Source organism: Protopterus annectens, chromosome 1.part1 (assembly GCF_019279795.1).
Source record: "Protopterus annectens isolate FY-2018-M chromosome 1.part1, PAN1.0, whole genome shotgun sequence".
NCBI classification, from domain to species: Eukaryota; Metazoa; Chordata; order Ceratodontiformes; family Protopteridae; genus Protopterus; species Protopterus annectens.
Window position 1 is genome coordinate 714,539,482 of NC_056726.1, and position 16,084 is coordinate 714,555,565.

The 16,084-nt window shown below is 36.1% G+C and overlaps 1 protein-coding gene across 3 annotated transcripts in view; it reads left to right on the forward strand.

The window, feature by feature from the left end:
• FGF10 (fibroblast growth factor 10) overlaps window positions 1–4,003 on the forward strand; it is a 699,027-nt gene extending 695,024 nt beyond the window's left edge. For all 3 annotated transcript variants that reach the window (XM_044077714.1, XM_044077723.1, XM_044077732.1), the window contains one exon: window positions 2,413–4,003. In XM_044077714.1, coding sequence (XP_043933649.1) covers window positions 2,413–2,607 — 195 coding nt within the window. In that variant the 3' untranslated portion in view covers window positions 2,608–4,003. The remainder of the gene's footprint in view (window positions 1–2,412) is intronic.
• The last annotated feature ends 12,081 nt before the right edge of the window (window positions 4,004–16,084 follow it).

Below are 16,084 nucleotides of genomic sequence, written 5' to 3' on the forward strand. Positions count from 1 at the left end.
TGTTTTAAAGAGATGTGACCATTACTACTACCCTTTATCCGTATAACAAAGACAGATAGCATAAACAGTCTAATATTAAATATAAACCACAAGTACATTTGTCACATTGTATGCTGGCTGCAAGTTTCAGTGTAACTGCAGAGTGACATTTATAGTTTTCCTTTTTGGCATGTAAAGCTTTGGGCTACTTGTGACAGTAAATGAGAATTTCAGTGCCATTTGTTTTACAGAAGAATGCCTGTGTTCAAATACCTTTTCCCATTATTACCAAACTGCTCACTCATGCAGAACCTAGTGCTACATGCCTCAGCCTTGACAGACATCAAGAAGAATAATTAACATTTTATGTTAACAAATTCTTCTATTCAATATCTGGTATAGTGAAGTCTTTCTCCATGCCATGACTCACCCTTTTTAGCTTAAGAATGCATTTCTATAATTGCATTTAATCTTTTTTCTTCTGTGCAAGAAAGATTTCTGCATATAAATCCTGTGTAGTTTATGTCATCATTTTTAGTGTAAGAGGAAGCACTGTACCTACTAATTTTTTGTTGTGTTCTCTTGCTTTGATTCCATATCGTGTATAAACAACTACAATTGTTTTTAGTTTCTCTTTGTTGTTGTTCCTATAAAACACATTCCACTGTATGTTTATATCTCAGACATGACTGGCTGTGTAGTACATTTCTGTTAGAGCTACAGTATGAAGGCACTGCTCTTTTACGAACAAAAAACACTGGTTCTAGTACTGGTTTCTGTTGTTATAGTCACCATTTCACAATTTTCTTCCACATTTCCCATTTTGGCTTATCCATTTATTTCTTTTGCATTTTTCAAATTGTCTACTGATGTTTCCCTGAACTTGTTAATTTCTTCTGAATTGTGTGCCCCTCTTTATGCCAAGACCTATGTGTTTATCAGTAAAAATACTATTCCATATTACTTTTCTTTGCATAATACATTAAGACAGACCATTATCACAATCCAGGCTTTTTTTTTCAGAATAGTCATTACTGATGAGAAGTTCCTGTGTTTGGCACTATTATTCATCAATTTACTGGCTACAAGGATATGAATCATCCTGTACTCATCTATTTCATACTGTGACAGCATCTCTTCAAATGTCACTATGCAAGATGAAGACCATGACTTTATTTTTCTATTTAGTCTGTTAGCTAATTAGGTAGCTTCTGCTAACACTGTTATTCCCCTGAGACTGGTTGTACATTTTCATGGGAGACTTACATCCCTGCTGAACTGCTTGGGTCTCTTTCATAGTCATGCAGTTTTGAAATAATTTGATATGATGTCTAGTTTCTTACCATATATAGCTGTGCTTGCAGTGCTAAGGATTCTCTTTCTGTTATTTTCTTTTATATGTGGAATTTGGCAGATACATTGCTGCCCATCCCCTCTGATCAACAGTTTTAATCTAATCATTGAACAGATTCTTCCATAGGTTCATAAGTTTATAGGTCAATGCTAGGCTACTGGCCCGGAGGCCCTTAAAAGGCTAGCCAAGAATTTTGCCCATGTTCCCACAAAGTCAGCACCTGATTATTTTTCATTCTGGAGTATTCTTTCAGAATGAGCCTAGTATTCATCTTTTTCTCAATTTCTGTAGAGGTAATATTCTGTGCAAGGACAGCAAATTAACTCCTGGAGAGGTACAGTTGGAAAGCAGCACCCATGTACTAACATTTGCACCCTTCTGGATCCTTATGTTGATCATCTATGCCTCTTCTAGACAATATGACATATTTTATTAAAAATAAAGTGCACATTACTATATTGTATACAATATTGATACATTTTAGCAAAATGCATTTCCTTCTTAATAAGTATTGCATTTATTTTACATTAGTTTGACTACAACACTATATGCTTATGATGGCTATCTTTGTTAATAATAAACACATATTTATCTTACAAAATGGAGAGCATGCACATGCAAAGAATATTCTGCAAATCTTTTCAGTGTAGTATTGCTTTTATATTATTCTAAGGAATTTATGCTTCCCTAATACTAAGAAAATCAAAGTGCCTTCCATTTGACAGTGACAAAAAATGTGCAGGCATTTTGGTAGAAAATATAATTTATATCACTGGTAGTGTAAGTGTTCATAAGTGATAAGCTTTAATTGGTTTACACAGTAGTGAAATTCAAACAGAGGGTACCAGTTTTTTTCAATGCTCATTTTACCAATGAATATAAATTACTGTAAGATGGGTATATCCAAGAGACAATGATTTAATGTTAGTCAAAGAATGGAAATTATTTCTGATCCTTAACTGTAAATATATAGGAAGCTCGGGTCAAATTATTTTCAGTGTCAACATGCAACCCTTGTATTATGAATGAAGGCTAAATGGAAATGCATTTCCTAATGTATCATTTATATGTTCTTACAGAAAACATTTAATGATGACTGCAAACTGGAGGAAAGAATTGAAGAAAATGGATACAACACCTATGCCTCCCTGAAATGGAAACACAATGGGAAAGAAATGTTTGTGGCATTAACCAGAAAAGGGAAACCCAAGTCAGGGAAGACAACAAACAGAACTAACATAACAGCTCACTTCCTTCCTATGCCAGTTCATTAGAACACTACTAAAGTGAAATTGGCACTACTAGTCCTATGCAGAAAGAGTGTTCAAGGCATTAACTTTCCCTTAACATTTTTGTGAATTGGACACAACGTCAAAGAAAAATATCTTCAAAGCTAGTTTGTGAGAATGGCAGAAAAAGTGCATAATGCGAATTGGGATTGATATTCAAAATGGAATACTTGTTCTTTCCTGTTAGAGAGATATCTGCAGTGTAAAATGTATAACTGTCTACAAGGAACATTGAGCCTGTTTGGACTACACTAATTGCCTGAAGAAAGGTATTATTTATGGAAAAATAACAGCTATCAAAGACAATCATTGCTCACTCATGTGCAATGATCCAGTGAGCACTGAGATGTTCAAACATTTATTGGAAGCACTTGGATAATATGTAGGAACAAAGGAATATGGAATGACATGGTAGAAGACCAAATCAGATTTAGTAACATGAAATTAGATGAATAAAGTTGCTCTTGCAAAATGAATATTGTAGAATGTATCTGGTTTCATTTTGTGGTATTCTTTTTGTAAGTTATTTACTTCTTCTGATACTGAATAATATCTATATTTTATGTATCCCCTGAAAAGTATTTCGCAATCTTAAGTCATTTAGAACGTTTAATCCCCAACCACACATTTTCCAATAAAATATATGTTTAGTAAGATTAGTACTGCAGAACTATGTTGTACATTCATTAGCAGCACTATTGTAAGGCTATACATAAAAATTATTTATGTTCACCCATTTGCATATTGTATTCTACCAATGCTCTTATTTAGACTTAACTGCAGTAAGTATCTGAGGATTTTAAATAAAGCTGCATATTACATAATTGCACAAAGTGTGAATAATCTATCTACTTTGATAACATGTATGTTCATTTTGTAAGAGCAAGTAAAACACCAGATGCATTACAAAGCAGTCTGCAGTCTTCATGTTATATTCCATTATGCAAACTGCATTAAGCCTGCTTTCACGGTGACTTTAGAAGTATCTGTTCCAAGTAGTACTACTGTAGGATAATAATAATAATATTATTTTGTTCTGAATATGTTATGTGATAACTCAGTGAGGTTATATTGATGATGTTGTTTATCTTCTCTTTTCTTGTGAATAAGTCTGAAGTATTTTTATTGTTTAAGCTGTATTTTTGGAAAACACAGAGACTTGCTGACACTGTATGTCAGTTTTATTGAAGTTTAACCTATATATCTGCTGGTATTTTTGGGATCTTCTTATAAATTATTTGAGTCACTATTTAGCCAGCACTTCCAAAGTTAATCTGTTATTTAATTAATAGCTGTACAAAATATACTTTTTTCTTTGAAATACAGGATGATACAACTCTTCTTGTTTTGTTAAATAAAGTTTGAATTTCTTAAATATTTACTAAGGTTTGAATTCAAGTCTGTAGTCAGTACCATGCATCAGCATACACTATGTACCCATGTGGTTGTATTTAAGAGTGACAGTTGGAGTAACAGTAGTTTTTCTGGATAATGAGGCATAGTAACTCTACTAAATACTATCTTCCTGTATATTTTCTGTCCCTTTTTATCTATGTATCTATCTATCTATCTATCTATCTATCTATCTATCTATCTATCTATCTATCTATCTATCTCTATCTATATTTCTATCTATCTCTCTTTCTATCTCTCTATCTCTCTCTCCATCTATTTAAGCACTACAAAATACAATAGCAGTCAAGGCAAACATGAGCAGAAAAAAATGTTCTTGTTAAAATATTACCAGATGGGATTCTATTTATCATTGTGAAATAGCTTAGTTTGTATAGCATTATAAAAGAAAACTACAATACATTAAAAAGTAAAAAAAGAATAAAACCTAATCAACAGATGTTTTCAATGTGTATTGTTCTAGAGAAATGCATTTGCTTCCAACTCCTCAATTACTTAACAAAAAATATGCTCCTCTCTGCAACACAACATGATTTTTGACAACAACCATAGAACTTCAACCCAATTGAGTTTCACACCACTGCCAATACTCATAGAAATGAAGGTAACTCAGTCTCAGCACTTTTCTTAGATGTATCAAAAGCTTTTGTGTGTTCCACCAGAAGCTTGTAGTCAATCTAACCAGCACATTCCTTCATTGACTTTAAAGGTACCTCTCTCGAAGAGCTCAAACTGTAAAGTGGTAAATCAAGTGCTTCATTTTTTTCACAGTAACCATTAATGCCCCAAATGGATCTATATTAGGCCCTCTACTTCTGAACATTTTTATAAATGACATTCATACTATAGCCAAACATGCCACACTAGTCCATTATGCAAATGATACAACCGTATTTGTTCAGCTAAAAGTCTTACTACTTTTAAAGATCTTGCACAGCAATCCTCCTCCTCCTTAGTGTCATTGTTAAACAACTCTCATCTCCTTCTCAATGTAAAAAATAAATAAATTAATTAATATTGTTTAACCCAAAGAACTCAAACCAAAAGTCATCTTCCAATTTTACCTCCTCCAGTAATATCACTATTGAGCAGGTAAGCCACACAAAATTACTTGGTGTCATTATTGATGATTAATTGAAATCTGACCAATAAAAAGTTGATGAAAAGTAATCTTTCAATTTTACCTCCTCCAGTAATATCACTATTGAGCAGGTAAGCCACACATAACTACTTGTTGTCATTATTGATGATTAATTGAAATTTCACCAATAGATATCTCATGCAGTAAAAATTCAAATAAAATATCAAATAAAATAAAAATAACCATAAACTAGGATCCTTATACATAATTAAAGCCTACCTGAATGAATCAGCTAGGAAGTGCATAGCTTCAACATTCTTTATACACCCTCTTCTGTATGCTTCCCCATTATTCAGTAATCTTTATGCCACTTCATTATTCATATTATAGCAGTAGTACAATAAAAATGCTAAATTTGCAGCAAATTATTTCTATAGAACTCAATGTTCCCTTGTTCCCTGTCCCTCATAGAACTAAATTCGTTAGACATCCCTAACTTCTTATCTCTATTTCATCTCTGTTTCAACTCATTAAAATTCATAAGGTCATGTATGAGCCTGACAATTGCCCAAGTCTAAAATAAAAAAATAAAAAAAATGTGTGTGTGTGTGTGTGTGTGTGTGTGTGTGTGTGTGTGTGTGTGTGTGTGTGTGTGTGTGTGTGTGTGTATATATATATATATATATATATATATATATATATATATATATATATACACTCACATATATATTCAACCCTATTACAGTGATAGAGCCTGATTCTGTTAACTTCCTATATTCTAATATTGTTGCCAAAAATTTAAACTTGCTCCCTCATTCACTGAAAAGTATACAAAATGAAAAGTGTTTCAAAGCACACTTAAAGATCTAGCAGACAATTGGCTTTATTCCTGTATATCATCAGGTTAACATCCTTTAACAGTTCTAATTTTCCCCTTAACAACTCTCTGTTAAAAACGTCTACCATTATAATTACTCATACAACTCACACCACTCACTGCTATCCCTTATGTAATCTGTTTACCTTCTTACAACTTACTATTGCACTCCTTCTTTACCTCTACCAAAGTCAGGACATCTTCTCTTCATCCTTTCCTTCCCATTTTTCTCTTCTCCCTCTCTCAGTACATTCTCTTATCAGCTCCCATTAATGCCATCTTATACTCCTACTCTCTTGCTCGCTCTCTCTCTCTATATATATACATATATATATATATATATATATATATATATATATATATATATATATATATATTTCATCTTCATATTTTTTTCTGTTGCAATCTTATTTGAGTTGCAATATGCACTTTTTATGCCAAGACCCAAGATACATACTGTAAACATTGTGTAAAACATTTATTTTTTACAATAATTGCTTTATTTTCTTGTAATTATGTAAGAACCATTATATCTTTCTATAATGCATCTAAATGTACATTTTCAACTTTCTGGAACTTTTTTCCATGGGCCTCTTCTGAAAAGGGGTTTTTGCAACCCACTGGGACAATCCCAGTAAACAAAAGCAAAATAAATAAAAATAAAATCATAAACTCAAAGCCTCAAAAGACAGTTTACTTGAGTTTGCCAAATTTTAGTGGGTATGAGAAAAATATTTCCAACATAGTTATCTAATGAACTTTTTAAAAAAATCCAGTTTATTGAGCCTTCTTATTTGTATTGGCAAGGTATTCAATTCACTTCTCCCAAGCTAGTTCTAAAGAATGGGTACATAACACAAAGCCCAAAACTCCTTATACCAGGATGATTAGAACTAAACTCAATAGCTATGGAAGTTACCATTAAAATATTTGTTGAGCATTTATAAACTAAAATCAAATCACTCTGGATCAGCCTATAACTAACAGAATAGAGACAACTCTGTCAACCTAGTTACATATTCAAGATGTTTAACCCTGCAAATGTGCTTTTTATGATATTTTTTAATTTTCCCCAGCCTTACCAATTGAGTCCTGTTATACATATAGACTGAAGCACCAGTATTCAATATAAGGTCTAAGTATCACAATGTAGAGTGGAAGAAGAACGCTTTCACCCTGCTTGAAATGGAGCAATAGATGTACTTTAGGGCAGATTAACATTTCCTGATAACTGCATAAATTTTCTTCATAGATAAATTTACTATTTATAGTTCCCCAAAGTTATACTCTTCCTTTGCCCATTTAATGCATAATGATTAAACTGTTGTTATTCCTAATATCTTTAATTTACTAACATTAAATTCAATATGGTTACTCGTAAACCAAATATATAAATTAGCTAGCCGTGTCCTGCTGCAAGTTTAGAGAAATTAGCAAATTTGACCCATACTCCCTTCTCTATAGAGAAGTCAGACATAAATAAATTGAACAAAGCCAGTTCCAGTATTGTCCTTTGACAGACTTCCACAGTGAAGGGTGTGTCTTTAAAGACATCATTTCTACCTCTAACTCTGAACATTCTCTCTGACAACCAATTACTTATCTAACTTATATACATATTGACATTTATAATAGTCAATGCATTTAAGATTGTACTAGAGAAAACAAGAGCCTAAGGACCCTACAATGCTCCAAATCCACAATATCCACTGGCAAATATATATCAACGGCTTCCTAAATATTTTGATGAAAATTCATCAGATTAGTCATACAGGATCTTTTTTTTTTTTTTTTGAAGAACCCATGTTAGAAAATGTCCCAATTTGATCTTAATTCCACATTCATTAAATTATACATAATCTTTAAAAATATTTCCAGTTATGCAAGTCAAACCAGTTTGGTCTAAAATTGTCCACAGAATTATTGCCTTTAGTATTGTAACAAGTATAGCAGTGTTCCATATGTAACAGGAATATCTTGTCTGTGTGGCCAACTCCAAAAGCCATTTAATGCATGCAGCAAGTAGTTTGCAGATGGTTGAGAAGAAAAATCCATTTATTTTATCAGGACCTGCAGCTGATGTGGGACATGTTGCTTTAAACACTTCTTCAGCCATAATAAGTGAAATAGTAGGCATACACTAGTGCACTCATATACAGATATTTTTATGCAGGGAGCAGTTAGAACAAAACACTTCTGTAAAATGTTGTTGCTGTCTTGAGCTTCCTATGACTTAATGGTTAAATAGTGCTTTTTATTGTTCTAGGTGTGCTAAGCAAGATTTACCTTAAATTTGTTCTAGTATTCCGCACTAATTGTCAGTAGTTGTATTTAAAGCAGACCATTTTTCTGTACTAATTGCAAATCTTGGAGCAATTATGTGCAACACTGAGAAGTACATGGCTCAGATTAGCTGCATGGGCTATTTATACCTATTGACTTCTAGCCTTGATGTGCAGAACAAAACACACAACAGCTGTCAGCTGCATACATGAAAGAGAATGAATGCACTCTAGATACTTGATCCTTGATAGCAGGTAAGGACTGCCAATATGTTCTATTTTTCATAGGCTACAATCATCCACCTGATATTAAACTGGCTTGAAGCTCACAATGGCTGCATCACGTTATCTTTAATATCTGAATGTTTGCTGTATGCTAAAAGAATGTCTTTTGCCACTTTTTATGTTAATAAGGTTATGATGATAGTACTGTTTATCTTACTTTACCCATTCAATATAATCCTTATTTTATCATACTCATCCTTGCCTTACCCTCCTTTCTTGAATGACCTTGCTTTTTATCTGCTTAGTTATAGCTCATATGGGCTTGCTGCTCACATATAACTCTCACATGTTAGCTTCACTATTTCTGTTACTTTTTAATGCTCTACGTCTCTCTCATTTTTTACCAAGGGATATCCTATTGGTATGACATAGCAGGATGCAATGGAGTCCATCACTCATGTTATGAAAAGACTGAGGGTATTTTACCTACATACAATGATGATCCTTTAACATCTATATGCTAAAGCATTGGGCAGACAGACAAACAGACAGACAGACAGACATATATATTTATCCCTGTAAATGGTTACAGCCAGTTACAAGTGATGACCTGTATTCTAATGCTATACAAGCATAAGTACCAATTGGCCTTCACCTGAGTTCATCCTAGCTGTAGATGATGCCCTTGTTCATGCTCAGGATGAGTGAAAAAGCATCCAGATGATAGCGATGGGCCTTCACTATTAAGCATCCAGTGTATGCTTATTTACCAGTTCTGGATTGCTGGGAGCTTTGTCATGTGCTTTGCCACTTCTGTCATATACGGATGGGATGTTTTATTTATGAATTCCATTTATGACTGGCAAAATGAGTGCATGCTTATGTACCAGTTCTGGATTGCTGGTAGCATTGTCATATGTTTTGCCACTTCTGTCATATGCTGACGGGATGTTTTATTTATGAATTGCATTTATAACTGGCAAATGAGGGTAGGCCTTTGAGACACTCCTACCAGTAAAAATTAATGATACAAAAAATTTCAAATATATGCCTGTTAAAAATTGCATTGTCATCACACTCCCTGTATTTCTCAGCTCTTCTATACTATAAATATGCAATTATATTTCTTTTCTTTGTACTTAACAGTTTTGGTATCATCAGTGTGGTTTGCTACAGCCTTCTTTTTCTACCTAAATAGCACTACAGAATCTATCACTTTTCATGGGTTTTAAGTCAAAATGTCATGTTTATAACCTAATAGCTCACAAGAAGCGTTTTATTGCTGTAATCCCATGCTGATATTTTCTGTTTCACATGTATTAATCATAATTAGTTTTGAAAATGTCACTTTTTACTGTTATCAATATTTATTTTTAGAACCAAATTTACCATGCTTGCATTACTTAACCTAACCGAGTGTTCAATTCACATTCATTCAAACAGAACAATTTCGGAAATTATCTTATACACCAGGCAAAAGACACCTTTAAGTAACCTATAACAAACAAAATATAAAGATAATTTCTAAATTATTTCTGAATAGAACCATTGCTGGTTCAATTAGCACCCTGGGGAGGTGCTATGAACTAGTAACCCACTCTCAGCTCTTCAAGTCAAAAGGAAAAAAAAAAGCACTTCAATGCAATAAGCCGTAAACAGTTAACTTATTAGAGTTAGATCTACTTGCCACCCCAACCCCAGCAAAAAAGAAAGATGGGCATTTCTTCTACTGATCAAATGAATGACATGCCCCACCTTCACACAGCCCCAGCCATTCAGATCCCATTTCTGTAATCTGCACCAACCCACCTTTTAACAAATTTTATTTAAAAAAAAAATCTTCTCTTAAACTGTATCAGAGCTACAAATATAGCAAACAGTTGATGCAGTTTATACCTGCCTGCATTGACTGCTTCAGTGCTCATCATTCTTTTTAAAATGCAGCAACCCCTGGCTACAGTTTATACCCTGTCTGTATTTAAAAACAGCTGAGACTTTAATTCTTTGAATTCAAGGCATGTATTAACATCTCTGATGAAGTCAGAAATCTGTTCTAACACAACAGAACTAAAACCAGTGAAATTTTTACAAATATCAATGTGTTTGTCCAATTCATTGGAGATGTTAATATATGTCTTGAATTTAAAGAATTAAAGTGGCAGCTGTTTTTAAATGCAGACACATCTCATTGGGCTCAATGATAATTTGAATATTAAACGTGCACTGAAGTGGGGCTGGTAGGACATGATGGCATCATTTCAAGTTTTTGATTGTTATTAAAACCAGTTAGTTTTAGTTGATTTTGCACTGATGAAATTCTTGAAATAAATAGTATAATGAAAGTGCTAAATCTTAAAACAGTTGTGTTTTTTGCCTATCTGGTTCCTAGAGGAGTTGTTTATTTGTTCTACAGTTTTCATTGATGGGTTATTGTTTTTGGTGTGTAATTTTCTGTTTAATTTGATGGGCAAATGCACTTCAGCTAAAATTGTTTGAGACAGTCAACAGCTGTTAAATTTGTCCACTTAATGTATTCCTGGAGATTTGGTTTCTCCCTTCCAATCACTAAATGAAGTCATGCTGAAGGCTCATATGTTATTCCGCAAGATGCAACAAGGTACTATAGAAAAAAACGGTTTAAATTTTGACGCTGACAATAACATTCCTTTACCTCATTCTAGTGTCAACAGTGGCAAATTTTTGGAATCAGTCCTAGCAAACACATCTAACCCTTTTTTGGATATCGGTTTTGCATCCCTGTCATCTGGGTCTGGAATTAATGGTTTCAGACAGAATCCAGAAGCACCTAGTAGTCAAAACCTTAAGTTTATGATCAACAAAATTGAGAGACTTTTGTGTTGTTACAAAAATATTGAATATACTAATCTGTATTTGTCTTGTTGCATTCAAAATGATATCGTACCCATGGGTTTGAGAACATATAAGTTCCCCAATGGTATTGATGAGAATTGCCCAGTGTTTCATTCTCTTTGCCAAATATTTACTGATGCAGGAATTAAGGTGCTTAAAGTACTGAATGAGTGGAACCATTCCAAAATGGCCATTCTCAGTAATGTGATAAGAACTTTACATGATCAGATTATTATACAGCCATCTTTTCATGAAGTCAAACATCTATGGAACAGCATCAGTGCTAAATTAACAAGACACATAGCAACCCTTGTGGCTAGGAAATGAAAGAAAGAAACTCTTTAGAGATATGAACCAGTATTGTCCAGCATCATTGTAAAACACCTTATGTCCTTAATCCGGAAAAGCAAGATAGTTTCATTTATCATGTCCACAGCCACTGTTACTGATAATACTGGTAATGATGGTATGAACAATGAAACCATTTCAGTGACTTTAGTATTGCCTAATAACACCAATCAAACCACAATTAATGATTAGAGGGAAGAGCAAACAGAAGAAGAATCAGTCAGATCTTGATGAACAGAAGCCCGGGAAGAGGTCAAGGATGGAGTCAGAGATGCAACATGAGATAAATTGTGTGAAGAAGACTATTTTTAACAATGAACATTACCCAAGTAAAGCAAATGTATCCCCTAATGTTTTGAAAGAACTGAGTTCTGACCACAACATCAGGATCATGAAAGCAGATAAAGGGACAGGGGTCATAGTGATTTAAACCAAGACATATACTGGAAAAATACAAGAATGTTTACTCATTGACAATTGTTATTAAATTGTTTAAAAATAAATTCTGATTTAAAAGCCTGCATTTGCACTTGTTTCCCCCCTTTCTTGTAACTAGTTTAGTCCAGATACAGATTCTTAGTTTTAGCACTTGAATTTGCTTATTCATGATCTGCATTTGTTCAGAACTTGTAAGCACTAAATAACTTATTAATTACTACAGCACTCAACCTCCCTCATCACCTAGAGGAAAACAGTTTTTGTACTTACTTTCCTCACTTGCTTAGAGAAAAACAGCTCTTGTGCTCACTTTCCTCCCTTATCTAGAGGAAAATAGTTTTTTATTCAGGCATGTCCAAGGGTCAGCTCCCAGTGTTCTCTCCTGTCTATCTGATGAATCTGGGCATCTTGGGGTAATGTAGAAATTGCCTCATGTACACAGACAACCCTCTCCTCCTATCACCCAACACTACAAACTGTGAGAGATGCACTTATCTAGGCAAACTGGAAGTAAAGCTCTCTTCAATCAAGACTGAACCTGACAGTCAAGAGGAGAAGTTAAACACTTGCACCACACCACACTCATCAAATAGTCTCACTAAATCTACACCACCAAAATCCACACATAGAAACACAAAAATATTTGTGGAGGCTCTCAATAATAATCTGCTCAAGCAACAGAGACCTCCAAAGCAGAAATGCAAGCAACCTTCACCCCCCCCCAACACAACCCAAATGACACATAACCTGCAGACTCAGTGTGCCACTCAACCACAGCCAATAAGGCAAACCAACTTACCCAACACACTAGTCATAGGTGACTCTATAGTCAGGCACACTGATGTCCCACTCACCAGGCTAAACAAGGAGAAGGTTACTGTCAGCTGCCTGTCGGGTGCTAGGATCCACCACATAACCCACACTCTCAGGTCACTCCACAAGTACAAATATGACTCTGTTATTGTCCATGTTGGTGTGAATGACCTGAGACATACCTCCCTGGACTACATGAAAAGAGACATGGAGGAGCTCTCCAATCTTGTAGGGCAGGCAGGTATGACACTAGCCCTGAGTAGCATTCTGCCATCACCCAGAATGATGCCACAGTACAAGGACAAAATGATTGACTTCAACAATTGGCTAAGCATCTGGTGCCATTCTAAAGGGATCCAGTATCTGTCTGCCTGGGATGACATGGTCAACCTACCACAATGCTTTGCCAGAGATGGCCTGCACCTGTCACCTCTGGGATTCTGGATACTGGCTAAGGTTCTTGCCACCCCTATAGTGCCTTTTTTAGGCAAGGTTCAAATGACAAATTCACCATTGTGACAGGAATAGGCAAGCATAAACTGAGGGTGATGCTACTTGATGCTAGAAATCTAAATCTCAAAATGCACTCACTTGAGGCACTCATTAAAATGGAGAACATCGATATCTGTGCAGTGACTGAGACCTGGTTCAAGGCTCCAGAGAGCACCCCTGCACTACCAGGCTATAACTCATACCACACTTTTCGGCCATGTAACCTGGACCAGAACACCAAAGGCGGAGGTGTGTCCATATTCATTAAGGATATCCACACCTCCAGGCTAGTTGCTCAGCATAATGCAGCCGAGGTTATCCAAGTGCAACTAACTCTGGGCAAAACTGCAATCCAAATTGTAGCTTGCTGCAGATCACCCACCATGCCCCAGGATTTCCACTCCTCTTTTATTGATGTACTGGAAAATATTAGGGTTCAACCAAACACCCTAATAATGGGCAAATTCAACTACCCAACCATTAACTGGGAAAACTACTCATGTACCAACTCCTTTGCTCAACACTTTCTGGAATTCATAAGCTCCAATGCCCTGGATCAACTTATCCACACCCCCACTAGGGGCAACAATATCCTAGATCTAGTCATTACCAACATGAGTGATTGGTGTTCCACACCTGAAGTCAACACCTCATTGGTCTGATCCGAACATAAGCTAATTACCCTAGATATCCACATCCTGCGCCCACCCCCCATTAAGGAAACCATGGTAAAAAATGTCTCCAAAGCCAATTTCATGCTTCTTAAGACAGAAGTGGTGAACTTCATGACACCCATGCAGATGGACAATACAGTTACGACTACTGAATCCTACACAATTGCACTTTATAAGCACTTGTATGAGTGCATGAATCGTGCTATCCAAAACAGAACCAAGACACTATCCTCCAAAAAAAGGAAGCCAATCTGGTGGTCCCCTGCCATAAACAAACTGTACAACAGAAGGAAGAAACTGTTGCAAAAGAGGGTAAAACCCATGAGTGGAGGAGCTCACTGGTCAGCCTCAGTAAGAAGCTGAGATCCCTAATAAAATCCTCCAAAAATAGTTATGAAAACAAAATTGCCACTGATTCTAAAGACAGCCACAAAGCATTTTATAGCTATGTCAAGAATCTCAATGGCAACACTCAGATCTGCTCTGAGTTACAGCACAAAGGCACTAAATATACAGACCCAACTGATATTGCCAACATCCTGGCAGATAGATTCAGTGCTAACTTTACCCCCTCTTACCCCCTAAGGAGCTCATCTCTATACCAGAAGAATGCAAAGTTCCTGTAATCACGGCTGCACTGGTAAAAACCACACTCTCCAAAGCCAAGAACACAGCATCCATGGGACCAGACAACATCCCAGGCTGTGTTCTACATGAACTATAGGATGAACTGGCACCCCACCTAAGTACCATATTCAGTCATAGCCTCACCTCAGGCTTTGTGCCTGCTGAATGGTGCACAGTGACGGTTATCCGACTCCACAACGGGGGAGCCACCACGGACCCCGGGAACTACCGCCCCATTAGCTTGACAAGATTGGTCTGCAAAGCCATGGAACGTATCATCATGGAACTTTTAAACAAAGACATTGGTAATCTCCAAACTCTGGACCCCACCCATTTCAGGTTTGTAAAGGGCAGATCATGTCTCCTAAACCTGATAGACATCTTTGAAGCAGTCACTAAAGTCATAGACAAGGGTAAGGTGGTTCACACAGACTATCTAGATCTTGCCAAGGCTTTCAACACCATCCCCCACTCTGGAATTTTAGATAAACTCACTAAACTAGGTATAAATCCCTATGTCACAAGATGGGCTGCCAACTTGCTCACTGACGGAACCCACACTGTGAAAAAAGCAGACTCCAAATCCGACTTCAGACCAGTGACAAGTGGAGTACCACAGGATTCAGTCCTGGGTCCTCTCCTGTTTGGTATCTACTTCTCTGAAGTACAGGCTAACACAGAAGATCTTTGGCTAATGAAGTTCGCAGATGACTGAAAACTAGGAGCCATAATCGAAACTCCTAACGATGTGGACATCCTACAAAAAGGCCTCACTGAGACAGATGCCTGGTGTCAAAGCCATGGCTTCAAGCTCAATGCCAAAAAGTGCATTGTCACCCCCTTCGGTAAAAACTCTGTACCCATGAAATACAACATAGGCAGTAGTATACTTAACATGGAAAGTGTGATAAGAGACCTTGGGACACAGGTGGACAGTAGTCTCTCCTTTGATAATCACATCGCCACAGTAGTCAGGAAATCCTTCTACGTGGCACACCTCATCACAAAAGGTTTCTCATCCAGAAAAAAAGAGGTAATTGTTCCCCTCTTCTCATCACTCATTAGACCCATTATAGAGTACAACGCCCCTTTTGGTATGTACCTCACAAGACATCTACAACAACTGGAAAAGCTGCAGAAATACCTCACAAAGAGGATTACCAGCCTCAAACAGATGCCCTATGCAGACCGTCTCAAAAAACTCCAGCTTTACTCCGTCGCATATCGCCTACTCAGAGGTGATCTCTACCTAACATACAAAGCTATGTCAAACCCAGAGCTGATGGACATGCTCCACTTAAAGAAATTCCAATCCCTCCAA